A 14,057-nucleotide genomic window follows, 5' to 3' on the forward strand; every position below is an offset into this window, starting at 1 on the left:
ATAGAATTTGCACACTAGTGAGAGTCTTCACAAAGTGACAGGGAAAGTGGATGTGTTCAGCTGTGAACCAGGAGAAAGAGGTGAGAAGTGGAGATTGGACAGGGTTGGTGAGCAAAAGGCCAAAGAAACAGAGCACTGGAGAGTGAGGGATGGTATGGCAACTACATTACACCATCATTTCAGACTCTCCAATGAAAAGCCTTAATTCCAGGCCTACCCTCATTCCCTGGGAAATAGTACCACATGTTACATGCTGCTGTTATTAGAAGTCCACCCCAACCACAACAAAAAAACTCTGTAATGCCCATGGATTTACTCTGAACTCCCATGAAAGTTTGGAGAAAATGTAGTTCCCTGAAATTAAGTCAAAACAAAAAGGGTTCAGACACTTTCAAACAATACAGATGTGGGTTCCATGGAAAACTTCTTCACATTTAAAGTGGAGCTGTCAGTGTTGTTGATGAGTAAGAAGTTATTCCTTTCCAGATTTAATGAGTGTATACATGCAAAGTAATTATTGTTGACGCGTTCTACCTGAGGAACATGGAAAGGGTTGATGAGATTATTTCGTACAGCAAATTGGATAAACTTGTTTTGGATTTCAGCAATAACTATGTTGTGCTTCTGCACTCACATCTTTAGTGGAAAATGAGATTTAGTGCAGATGTAGAGATGTCCTGGAACAAACTGGCTGCAATCACCTGGACAACTAGATAACAAAATAGGTGAAACCTATTTCTCAAAACTCAAAATGTAATATCTTAAAGCAATAGTTTAGCAAAAATAAATGTACACAATTTTCTCTTACCCCAGAAAGTTGCAATTAGCGTTGTAGTACTTGAGTCCAGTCAAGACAGAGACTGCTAACTTACAGTCTTGCCTCTGTTTTATTCTGTTTGAAAGTTTTGATATCCAATAATTCAACTTCCAGTTACTTCAGATGGAGGCATTGGGCTTGGCTGCTCTCCAGAACAGTTTCCAGGTCCACCTTCCCCCAAGACTGGGACAGGACCGAGACCATTCATTCACGGTTTAATTTTGGCCTTGTCTCAGACTCGATATCATTTGTTCTCAAGACCAGCCGAGTGCAATACCACTGTCTGAGGTAACAGGAAACTGAACTTTTTTCGGTCATTAGTGAATATCAACAGAACCTTCAAACAGAATTAAACAGTCATTTCTCTACATGTTTAAACTGAATCTGTCTGCTGCTGGTTGAGGCTCTAATTGATCCTTTCTACAATGGCTTTACTGCCTATTATTTGTTTGTTGATGATTGTTTGTTGATCATCATAATTCAGATATCCCCTGAGAGCAGATCAGAATGTTATTAATACTTTGATTTTATATCTTAATAAAAACGGATGTTGTTTGGTTTATGTTCAGTTGACTTTAGGTGGTGAATACGTTTTAGAGAAGAAGTGACAGAGAATGACCTCACCATCATTTACTTTCAAAAGTTACAATGCAGAGTTGGACTAAGACTATAATACAATGAATATTTTTAGTCAATATATATTGAATGTTATTTTTTGCAGAATTTATTATAAAATGTAATGTTGTTTATTAATACAGGTCATGTATTATGCGTTATAATGAGTGTACAATGAACTACACATAAATTTAATTTTTCCCCTCTTTTCTTCTATGTTTTTGTATTCTGACAGAATCTTTATCTGGTCTCGCTCTTGCCTCAGTCGTAGACACTCCTGGTCTTAGTCTTGATTCCGACTCAATGTGTCTAGGTCTCAGTCTTGATTTGGACCCGCCTCTAGTTGTCTTGACTACAACACTAGTTACAATCAAGCAGCTCGAAACCGATGGTGATTACCAGTTAAAGTGCAAGACTCAATGTTGTTCCTGGGGCAAGTTCTACTAGTGATGAACAGATATTCAAGACCCTACAGTCCTAAACACATGCAAGTACATTTAAACAGCATTACTGCAGCCTAGAACACACCATCCTCTCTCAATAACATTCTGACACAGTTATGTGCTTTAGTTTACAGAAGACTTAAAAGGTGAACTGGGTGGTACCTGTTAAGAGTTTGTGGAAAGCTTATGTAATAACTGCACTGTGGTGTGTGTGAACAGTGTGCAATTTAGACTATGTGACTTTCAGCCCCAGGTCAAATTAAAGTGTCTTTATTATGCTATTAGCTTACTGCATTTATTTTCTTACCAGCTGTTTGAATTTTTTCCTCTTGCTTCTAAAATAGTTTATTTATCATAAACAATGAATTAAATGTGTAAATATATAAAATATCATTGTACTCTTGTTTTTTTTTATTGTGGCACTACTGTCTTGTTGGTGCATTTTGTCCATCCCAGTTTGTTCAGAAAAATGAAATTCTATTATACCATCTTGTATCATGTTTAAATAATACTATATTGTTACATGGTTGGCATATATATATATATATATTTATATATATATATATATAAATATATATATTTATTTATATATATATTTATATATATAAACTCCATTTACATTGGGTAACAAGACTAATGTAATGTAATCACATAGAAACATGATTCTGAAGTGAGACAGTTAATTATTACAGCAGTGCAGTGACATCATTCCCGTAAAATTAGAAAGTGAAACTGAATGAACCAGGAAGGTCACACTGAATAACGACTGTCTTCTGCACAGTAAGAGCTGATTTTAACTGCTGAATATTCAGATATTCAACTCTGAGACACTTTAAAAAGGGAAACATCCAAAAAAAGGTAGGTACGGGTTAATGCTTTCCTATTTAAAGCTGTGCCAGTATGTAGTTCATCAGAGTGAACTCCATGAATAAACAAAGTTAGATGAAGATATAGTCCACAAACTCTTCGAAAATACAATTACAGTTTAAGACTGACTAAGCCTGTGAGCTAAATTGCATAAAGAGGGTCAAAGCTTGGTGTGTTGTGCTGTCTGTTAGAAGTACAGTGTTGAGTTGCAGGTGAAGCATAAACCCTCTGACAAACAGAGCAGGAAGAAAGAAAGTGTAAGTAATAATAACACTGACCTGAGAATTGTGAGAATGGTCAGCAAAAGTCTATCATAAGTCTATCAAAAGTCATCAAGTCTATCACAGTGTAATGAAGACAACAGGTCTACATGTTTAAAGATTAGTAACACCAGTGTCTTTGCCATGTGTGGACATCAGAACCCGCTTGTCCATTTAAGCAACTAAAGTACTGAAATTTTTTTTTGCAGAATTGCTGATTCATAATGCTGCCTCTGTTTTTCTTTGTATTTGACTGGTCTAAATAATACAGTTTACTCAGTACACAATGTTTAAAAAAATAACTGCCTTAAGCACAGCAGTATCAAGTTTAAATGGCTAAAGTAAATTGTGTAATATGCAGCTAGTAGTACATTTGAAGACTTTGGCCCAATCCCCTTTCTTATTTTTATCCCTACCCCTTATTTTCGAGTGTCACCTTGCCCCTTGGAACTGAGTTACAAGGGGCAGCAGTTAAAATCGCTGCTGGTCTTTAATTTAGGGCATCATATGCTTTCAAAGTGGGGGTATAAGACAATTATTTATTATTGCCTACCCTAAATTTTCCCGTTTTACCTTAAATGATGCAGCAGTTCTGACGGCAGAGGCATCAAAATTAACTGCTGCACCACTTAAGGTGAAATGGGAAATTTAGCTAGCTAGCTACCGAGACATTAGCATAACTAGTGATTAATATTAATTAAAGGACCATAATAGGTTAAAACGACATTAAGCTAAGACAATACAGAGGTTCTTGTATTTTTTTACTGGAGAAAATACTTAGATTTGTGGGTTTCTTTCTTCCATCTTCTTTGCACAGCCATCTGAATGAATGAATTGAACCTTTAGCCAACTGTGTTTGAACACATTGAAATTAGACCTCCACATTTAACCCATTCATGCAGTGAAACACCCACATACATGCACACTAGTGAACACACACTAGGGGGCAGTGAGCACACTTGCCCGGAGGGGTGGGCAGCCCTATCCACGGCGCCGGGGGAGCAGTTGGGAGTTAGGTGCCTTGCTCAAGGGCACTTCAGTCATGTACTGTAAGCTGAGGGGATCAAACCGGCGACCTTCCGGTCACATGGCTGGTTCCCTAACCTCCAGCCCACAACTGCCCCTAATCTTGCTGGTTTTCTGTCATCACACAACACTCCGTTTGGAGTGTGCCTCTGAAAAATCTCTGTTTGTGGGGCCGTGTAGCCCTAACACTTCTACCTACTTCTCCATCTCAATAAAAATTGGGACACCTTACACCTAGGCGTGAACGTGCGAAACAGAGGGGTAAGGGCTAAGTGGTAGGGGCAAGGGGTGGAATGGGATTGGGCCTTTGATTGGACAGCTGACACCTTAGGCCCTCCTCTCTTTAAGCGCTGCTTAAAAATGCATTTTATTTTGTGAAAATGACTAAAATATGGTGTGCATTCACTACTACCCTGTAAAGCCTGAAATAGTCATTTTAAGGTCAGAGGTGTTGGGTCAGATTTTGCGGGAGTTTTTTTCTACCATGTCATGCGTCTTTACATATTACGTCACATACAAATGATCCAGCTTGATGTTTAGGTCTCAAATGCAAAATAAACATTATACTGATAAAGATATGTTAACAATAGTGGATAATTCACTTCGCTTCTGAAAAAAAAAATCATCACCAAGTTTTGAGTTCTCTTTGAATACTCTTTGAATGCTCTTACAATCTTCAGATTCATTCGGATTTGGGATCCAAAGCACAACCTGCTTTACAAAGTGCTCTTCCGCATATTGTGTGCAATTACACATTTCAACCAGAGAGGTCTCCAAATCCCCAAAACATACGTAGTGTAGCTTTAAAAATGTTAAGCAAATTGAGTGATTGCATAATACTGACTGACACGATTCTTAACCAATCGCTGCTTAGCATCCATCTCTAGGTGCTATTTTCCCAATCAAGCCAAGGAAAATTCTGCAGAAACCCTCAGAACAAACCTGCAGTGAGAATGGACGTGGCAGTAAAATAGTCAGAATTAATAGGCTAAGAGGTGTGAAAGGGTGTTACTGGGGAACATTTATTTCAGATATGAAATATACTGATCATGTGGAGGGTGGTTTTATTTTGATTTAATTCCTGAAACTGAAAACTTTTTGGATTAAACTGGTTGATCACAGCTCAGTGTCAAAACTAATAACAAGAATTTATATAGTAAGCCTAACTATCTAGTTTTCTGTGCTTGCTAACTTATTTGATTATCATGGTCAATGATGAATAATGTTACAGAGCAATCAGTTAGAGAGCTAAATTATCTTTTAATTATTTTGCTGCTAAAAGTTATCTTGATAAATGTACTAGGACAGATTAAATAGGACGGTGCTAAGGCACTTGTATACAAGCCGTCCTTTGCATTGCTATCATTGAGGTTTAATAAAAGACCTATAAAAAGTGTCCTCCTTATCATAAAGTTGCACTAAATAAGACTAGTGTTAGCTCTCGCATTAGTTCATCTGAAGGATCACATATTTTGCACGTGCCACGGTGCCTAATACCCACCATCCGCCACTGGGGGACATGCGTTATTTAGTACTGTAGAGCAGCAGTCAGGTATACTGTATGCATAAGACTAATCAATCAGTGCTAATGCTGTTAAATGTATATGTATATGAACAGAGTGATTTTTTTCAGGCTGAAAAAGGGAGGAAGAGGAAGGAAATGGCAGAATCTTCATCATCACAACCAAGATACTTCAGAAGAAAGATGGATAAACCAGAGGGGTGTAAGTTACACAGCTCATACATGAACAGGAAATACAACTGTGTATTTAACTGCATTAGATTTGACCTTGTTGCATATACAGTTATAGCTGTTGTAAGCGACAGTATTAGTTCTTGCCAGCATCCACCAGACTTTGACACCCCATCCTTTCAATCCTGTGCCCTTCATCCAATCTGTTTTACATAGGGCCTCCATCTAAATACATGCACATACATATTAGAGTCACTGACATCACATGCATTTTTTGTGTCAAAGTCCATTATTTTCCCCAAAAATAATATAATAAATGCATGACATTTATTAAATTATTCAGCAATTCCTCTTTTATGTAAAACAATTTTCAGTGCATCCCTTTTAATTTCATTTTGCCTGCAAATGTCTAAAATGTTAGTAGGTGCAAATGTCCACATGTGTGTTGATTAAATAAACTATCAAAAAAGGCAATTTAGTTTGATAAAATTCTAAACAAAGTGGTTCAGCTTAATTTTATGTTTGAAAACTTAAAAAAAGTTGTAAAATAATGCAATTTTAAAAGTACTCAACTCACCAAAAAATGTTTGTCTGCAAGTTTTTACTTTTTCAAAGGCAGCACAGCCAAAAACAAAAGTTTTTTTATTTTGAGATGCTTACATAAAAGTGGGGCCAGGGTATTGCATCATAAGGAAAACTCCAAGTGACCTTCATGTTGCAATGCCAAGGTCAGCAGCCCTTCCTCAAATTTTGGAAAAAAATGTCTTTTTTTAATCATGGTTAGAATGATTCAGTTTACATGGTTCAAATGGTGCAACCAGACCAGTACAGCTCTAAAAACTGAAATAGGCAATTAAAAGCTGTGATATCACTAACTATATTTAAGATATAAAATGCACATAGATATACATGCAAATATATATGCAGATATAAAAATGCACATCATGTCCTTTCTAATAAGATTTTTAAAATGTGTCTTTTTGAAAACCTTATTTCTCATTGACCCATTAACAGCAAGTTAGAGTGGGAGTGAGCATGATGATCCAGAATGTGCTGCTGTGAGTGTAGGATTTTGTTCCATGCAAAGAGTTACACACCAGATTAAAAATGTAATGTATTTGTAGAATTAGCTAGATGTTCAACTGTTTGAGTATCTCAACAATGGTTACATCCCATCCCACAGCTAAACACAGATGGAAAATGACAGTAATTCAGTAATTAATATTTTTAGTCCAGCTAGTTATGTAGCTAGCTATTTTTGTAGCTAAAGTAGCTAGAAATCTGATGGTACTGGTTGGTAGTTTTGTTTGTATAATTCTTCTGTTATTAAGTTTCATGAAAAATATAATTATTCAAATGGGTACTAAAATGATTATAACATTTTCAACATTATTTTGGTTCTCATGGCCTGCTTCAGTCCACTGAAGCTCTCATAATCCCACTGCCCTTTCAGGACCTAAAGCAAAAATTTGCCATATCCCAATAACAAAATCTTGCTAATTTGACTGTAAAAAGGGTAGCTGTGAGATTGTCAGTAAAAAACTTGTAACTTGCTACACATGCATAAATCCAGTACAACACCAATGCTAAGCTTATCACTTATGAAGATGTGCACTAATTTGGAGACTGTTCACTTCAGTCATCCCTCAAAGGAGTTTAGTAACACTAAGAGTAATAACTGACTCATCATTGATTTATCAGTCCACTCAGGCTTTAGCAGTAACTTCAGTGTTTTTAAAGAACTAATGGTGCTTCCTTTAAAGGTGGTATATGTATTCTAAAATTTAGCAGATACATATTTTAAAAGTATTCTGTAACTGTATTCTAAATACTACCTTTACAAAATATGAATATAAAAAAAACATAAAATATATTAAAATACACAATGTTTTAGATAATTATTTGAGTTACTATTAATAATAATCAACATAAACAAGTATTCCGCCAAGAAATGTAGTTCGTTTAGAGTACAGTGTCGTTGCCAAGCAACCATTGACCGCTGAACGAGGAGAAGAACATTCGGTCGCCAATCACTGTAAACTGCAGACTTATCATGATTTTTTAAAACTTTTTTTTTTCATATAACGCAAACACTTTCAGTTTATAAGTACTTTTTGTCACCAATTTACCACCGCGGGTCTTCTGCCAGTCTGACGACGCCACTTTTCTCATGCTGGGGCTGAATCTTAAAAGGCTCCCTGCTCTCTACATAGTGCACTATGTAGCATTCTACCACATTCTTCAGACTTTTATATTGCCGTTTTTCATTGAATCATGTCATGAGTACTTTAATAAGCCTGTGATATTAATGTTGGAGCTGTTTAGCATGTATGCTATCTTTTAGCCTGTTGGCTAGCTGACCAGCCTAGTTCTAGTAAAGAAAATAAGTTTTCAGCCCCTCAGTTTAAACAAAATTGGGTTCTTACTTCATTAGTACACTCGGTGCTCTGTGCGATCAGCATTAGTGTCAAAGATTAACCCATTAACAGCAGAAGGGTTTTTCGTGCCGTGGCACAGTAATACGGAATTCAGTTGTTGTGAAGCGGTCATAGCCGTGGTATATTGTGGATTTTACAATGGCTTTGAACGTGGCTCAGCCAATCAGATTTATCATTGATGATGCTTCTGGGACAGGATGAGCAAGGCAGCAACTACAACCACAATGGCTACTTAAGCATTATTTTTCAAGGCTTAACATACACAGAACAGATTCAAAATGAAAATATTTAATAAAGAACCCTAGACAGATTAAACCCTTTTAATTATTTGTTGTCCTGTGCTTCTTTCCTGGGCCTCAAAGTTGCACATGACTCCAGCAGTCTCCTGTCTGAAGATCAGTTCCTGTGTTCTATCTGTCTGGATGTATTAACCGATCCAGTCTCCACTCCATGTGGACACAACTTCTGTAAAACCTGCCTTACACTGTACTGGAACAACACTCAACACTGTCACTGTCCATTCTGTAAAGAGAAATTCACCAAGAGACCTGAACTGAAGATCAATACAACACTGAGAGATGTTGTAGATCACTTCAAGAAAGAAGGAGATCTGGATAAACCTGAGATTCTTTGTGATGCCTGCACTGGAGTGAAGCAGAAAGCCCTGAAATCCTGCCTGGATTGTCGTGCGACTTTTTGTAAATTTCATTTAGAGCCTCATAATAATGTTCCAGTATTTAAGGAACACAAGCTAATACGCCCAATGGAGAACCTGCAGGACTACATATGCCAGAAGCACAAGAGACCCCTGGAGCTGTTTTGTAGAGATGACCAGACATGTGTGTGTCTGTTCTGCACTGTTACAGACCACAAGACTCACCACACTGTTCCTATAGAGGAGGAGAGTGGAGAGAAAAAGGTGGGAGGCACATTTACACTGCTTAATCAACAATTAATATAAAACATCCTTGAAAAAAATCATTGTATTACCAAATTTCACATTTATAATAGCAAAAATGATTTGTTTTCCTCTCTGCTCACAGACACAGCTGGTGAAGACACAAACAGAGGTGCAGCAGATGATACAAGACAGACTGAAAAACATAAAAGACATCAAACATTCAGTAGAGCTCAGAAAGGTGAAACCTGACACTGTAACTGTTTTATTTTGCAGTTTTGATTTAGTAGAATACACGCTCATCATTCACCTTTAATTGATTGAAGTGAAAGGTTTTTCTGCCATCAGAGAAACACAGAGAAAGAGAAAGCAGACAGCATTGAACTCTTCACTGCTCTGATCCGCTCCATTGAGAGAAGCCTGGCTGAGCTGGTAAAGGTGATGGAGGAGAAGCAGAAAGCAGCAGAGAAGCAGGCTGAAGACCTCATTAAAGAGCTGGAGCAGGAAATCACTGAGCTAAAGAGGAGAGACACTGAGCTGGAGCAGCTCTCCCACACTGAAGACCACCTCCACCTCCTACAGGTCAGTGTCCCTCTATCTGCTCAATGACAATGCAACACATCACACAACAACACTGCCCATGCTGAGGGATTTCTCCTCTCTCCTGCTGGACTGTAGATTTACCCATCACTGTGCAGACCTCCACACACCAAGAACTGGACTGACATCAGTATTAACCCACATTTGAGTGTAGAGACTGTGAGGAACGCTCTGTCTGAACTTCAGAAGAGTCTGGATGAGACACTCAGTAAAACTCTTAATGAGAAGATCAGAGAATCAGGTGAGAATTTTTCAGATTTGAGAAATGTTTTCCAGACAAAAATCTGTAGCAGTGAAAAATGTTTTATTCAGAGGCTATACGAGAAGTAACTAATCAATGTGTTTTTATGTGTCACAGATTAACTTAAAATAACCTCTAAAAATATTTTGTTTTGTTGTAATTAGACTTCACAGAACTGAAGAGGATTCAGCAGTATGCAGGTACAGCGTGGTTTCTGTGTCAGTGTTATTATACTTCATTACTCAATCATTTTGAAATCCTCATCACCCCAGTTACTTTGAAACTATATGTAGTTGGACTGCTCTTACTGCGTCACACCTCCCTTCAGCAATGCAGTCTCTGACACAGTCGTCTGACCAGTTCTGTTGCATTACACATTAAGATATACAGTCCTGTCCAGAAGTCAGTGATCACCCTTTTATTTATTTAATTTACAGTCACAACAACCATTAAATACACGTTATTCATTTAGAAAAAAAAACAAAAAACAAAAAACAGAAAGCATATATTCAATAGACAATTACACAGAAGCCTCAACAACTATATATATATACATTTTTCCTATTTAGTGTGTCCACATTATTTCATTTTATCCCATTATTTTCTGGATATTTGCTTTCGGTTTTTAAAGAAATCTAAAGGGATATTTTTACACACCTCCAAAGTTCAGTCTTAAAGGTTTTGCATTTTCACAGTTAATGATGTTGATTTCTAGACTCTGGAGTGGTCAGTCCATTATTCTGAGAACACCAGCAGCTTCACTGTTTTTATTTGATGTTCCTCTGTTTTCTTTAACTCCTTTTCTCAGTAAGAGCTTCTCTACAGCTACACATCCTTTCAGACTCATAGTGTTGAGTCTTCTTCTCACAGTGGAAGGATGGACAGAAACACCTGCAGTTATTTTCAGATCTGAAGTGAGAGTGGAGCTAGACTTTCTCCTCTCTCTCAAAGACAAATGCTTTCAGTACTGTTTATCTAATAGGGACAGTTTTGGGGGTCTTGCACGGTCGTTAGGGGTCCCATTTTCTCTGTATATTTTAATAATTATTTGAACTCCAGTTTTTGAAACTCCTGTTTTTGCACTTATTTTTCTCTGAGTTTCCCTTGTCTTATGCAAGTGGATTGTCTTATATCTAATCTCCTCAGAAATATCAAATTACTTGTACTTAATGGCCATTTTTACAGGAAATTAAATGAGGGATGGTCTTTGACAGTACTGTATATAGACAAGCAGTTACCATTCCACATATTCTTTTAACTAATATGATTAATATGTACTGAATTATGAATTAATTTGTTTCCTGCACACTCATATCACACACTGTCTCTTTCTCTCAGTGGATGTGACTCTGGATGCCTATACAGCTAATCCACATCTCATCCTGTCTGATGATGGAAAGCGAGTGACGCATGGAGACACAGAACAGAATCTTCCTGACAACCCAAAGAGATTTGACTATTGTGCCTCTGTTTTGGGAAAGGAGGGATTCTCCTCAGGGAGATTTTACTATGAGGTGCAGGTCAGAGGGAAGACTGAGTGGGATTTAGGAGTGGCCAGAGAGTCCATTAACAGGAAAAGGATAAATTTGCTCAACCCACAGAATGGATTCTGGGCTGTGACTCTTAGAAATGGTAATAAGTATGAGGCTTGTGCTGGTCTCTCAGTCGCCCTCTCCCTGAGAGAGAGGCCCCAGAAGGTGGGGGTGTTTGTGGATTATAAGGAGGGTCTGGTTTGCTTTTATGATGTGGAGTCCAGATCTCATATCTACTCTTTCACTGGTCAGTCTTTCACTGAGAAACTCTATCCATACTTGAGCCCCTGTTATAATGATGGAGGTAAAAACTCAGCTCCGCTGATCATCTCACCCATATTTAAGACTAACATCTAAACCAATTGAATATTCTGTCAAATGTAAAAATGAAAATGGAAACATAACTTTATGTAACTCACATCAAATGTATGACATCAGAGTAATAATCTGAAATATTCTTTCTCTAAAATACTTCTAAAAAATTTGGCCTATCAAAAACTCTGAAAAATATATTTTTTTCATTAACATAAAGTAAGACTGCATTTCACTCTTTAGGTTCAGAGGTTTACTAATGTAAAGTGTTATTATTAGTTAGAGATCAGGGTGCTGTAGTTCTAGAGTCAATCACTGTTATCTGCATGAGTCTCAACACTGTATGTGCTGTATAGTGATTTGCTGAAATATACAAACTGGCTGACTGGTGTCTATCTGTTCAGAAAGCACACTGTGTGAAGTATTACTATACTATTACTATTATAAGTATTACTATACTATTACTATAATTATAATTAGTATTGTATGACAAACACTGACTTTTATGCTGTGTGAATTACAGTTTGTCTCTCTTCACTCTTATCTGTTCTCATTCTTTTCTGATGCAGTATTTGTACTAGCCAGTAGACGGCAGCAAAGCAATAGCTCTGAATTATGAAGAGAGGTATGAGCTCCTCCTTCCCCTCTCACATAAAATCAGACAGTGAAAGTGAGTGGGAGATGTGAATACTTGAGAACTGCATCCATTCCTTGTCCATGAGGATTCTGGATTAGCACTGTAACACAATGTTGTGATAGGTTGTTGTTTTGAAAGTCATCAGAAGGACTGAAGAAAAATATTATAGCAGTGTGTCATTATTTATAATCTCAGATGGTGAATTTTATAATCTCAAAATGTGTCTCACTCTCTGGTTGTAATCTCATTGGTAATAATGAGAGGTAGAAATAGGGAAACACTGGGTTGGTTGGGTCACATTTTTCACTCCAGCTTATCAAACTGAAAGCTTTGTATACCCAATATTGGGATTTGAGCAAGACTGTGATCCTGCTTACTGTAACATAAATAACATGATCCTGAATTCAACTATGGTTATTATCAAGAAGCTTTAAAGTCATAATGAATATTAAAATGTAATGCTGTATGTTGTCCCTGGGGCAAATTCTGCTAGTGATAATGTGAGAGTCAAGACTCATCTATGTTCCCTACCCTCACATTTTAAACACATACAGGTAGATTTATTCAGCATTACTGCAGCTGAGAACACACTATAAACTATTCAGAAGAATCTGACCCATCTAAGTAATGAACTTTAGTTTACAAAATACTCTAAAGATGATGAATTGGTGTCTGTTAAGAGTTTGTGGAAAGCTCATGTAATAACTGCACCGTGGCTTCACAGGAGAAGATGCAGAGACTCTCTAAGAGACTCTCAGTCATTAAGTTAAGTTATAAGTTATCCTTTATTAGAATTCTCCCCCGCATTTTAGCCACCTGTGCAGTGAGACACCACATACACACTTGTAAACACATACACACTAGGGGGCAGTGAGCACACATGCCCCCTAACCACAGCGCCCGGGGAGCAGTTGGGGGAGTTGCTTTACTCAAGGGCACTTCAGTCATGACCTGTCAGCTCAGGGAATCAAACCAGCGACCTTCCGGTCACAAGGCCGGTTCCCTAACATCCAGCCCATATAAATGAATTATGCGTTTATAAGCACTGAGCTGGTTTCCTGACACGTTTAATCTGCAACAACTCGCGAAGCTGAAGTCGCTTCTCATTCACCAGTTTCTCGTTCAAATTGTCCCGTTCCACCTTAAATGGTGCCTCGGGAGTCAGATTGTACTGCTGCGCCATTTAAGGTGGAACTGGACAATTCGAACGAGAAGCTGGAGAATGAGAAGTGACTTCAGCCTCGTAAAAAGTTGAACATTGAGAGACATTTTACAAGAAACTCGCTGAAAAGTTTCCTGACTGAGGTGCGAGAAAAGCGGCTATAGCTGAGCTAAAGCTTAAAGCAAAGCAAAGTAAGTCTGCATTATCATTTAAATTAGATTTTTTTATGGTAGCACATACTGAGACATTACAGCCAAGATGGTAAATATAACTTGGTAGTGGCTCCCAAGGTGGTTTAATTTTTGCTGAAAGGACAGAATGGCTCTTCTCACCATTTTGGTTGCCGACCCTGAGCTAAGCCTATTAGTAAGGGGTGATCAGCGTGTGCCTGTTTGCTCGAACTGTCCACGGCTCAGTCAGGATTGCACAGTCACACCCGTCCAGTTATCAACTGCACTCTATGGTTCACATTTTGCGCAGATTGCCTGAAGTTTGTAGCGAAATTGTAGCAAAAAT

General features: G+C 37.7%; 1 protein-coding gene across 1 annotated transcript; it reads left to right on the forward strand.

Moving 5' to 3' along the window:
• Positions 1-2,607: 2,607 nt before the first annotated feature.
• Positions 2,608-12,127, forward strand: LOC118825536 (E3 ubiquitin-protein ligase TRIM39-like). The gene is made up of 8 exons (XM_036596189.1): positions 2,608-2,733; positions 5,662-5,752; positions 8,522-9,078; positions 9,203-9,298; positions 9,406-9,639; positions 9,736-9,898; positions 10,063-10,098; positions 11,237-12,127. Exons 2-8 carry the CDS (start codon positions 5,689-5,691, stop codon positions 11,785-11,787), a joined length of 1,701 nt encoding a protein of 566 aa, XP_036452082.1. The 5' UTR covers positions 2,608-2,733; positions 5,662-5,688; the 3' UTR covers positions 11,788-12,127.
• Positions 12,128-14,057: the final 1,930 nt, after the last annotated feature.

The sequence above is a fragment of the Colossoma macropomum genome, unplaced genomic scaffold (assembly GCF_904425465.1).
Source record: "Colossoma macropomum unplaced genomic scaffold, Colossoma_macropomum, whole genome shotgun sequence".
Lineage (NCBI taxonomy): Eukaryota > Metazoa > Chordata > Actinopteri > Characiformes > Serrasalmidae > Colossoma > Colossoma macropomum.

Bases quoted from the DNA above. Each gene is read 5' to 3' on its own strand.
- LOC118825536 (XM_036596189.1), top strand. From the start codon at position 5,689: ATGGCAGAATCTTCATCATCACAACCAAGATACTTCAGAAGAAAGATG. The intron at 9,079-9,202 runs GTGGGAGGCACA...CTCTGCTCACAG, and splicing joins AGGAGAGTGGAGAGAAAAAG to ACACAGCTGGTGAAGACACA. The intron at 10,099-11,236 runs GTACAGCGTGGT...TCTTTCTCTCAG, and splicing joins GAGGATTCAGCAGTATGCAG to TGGATGTGACTCTGGATGCC.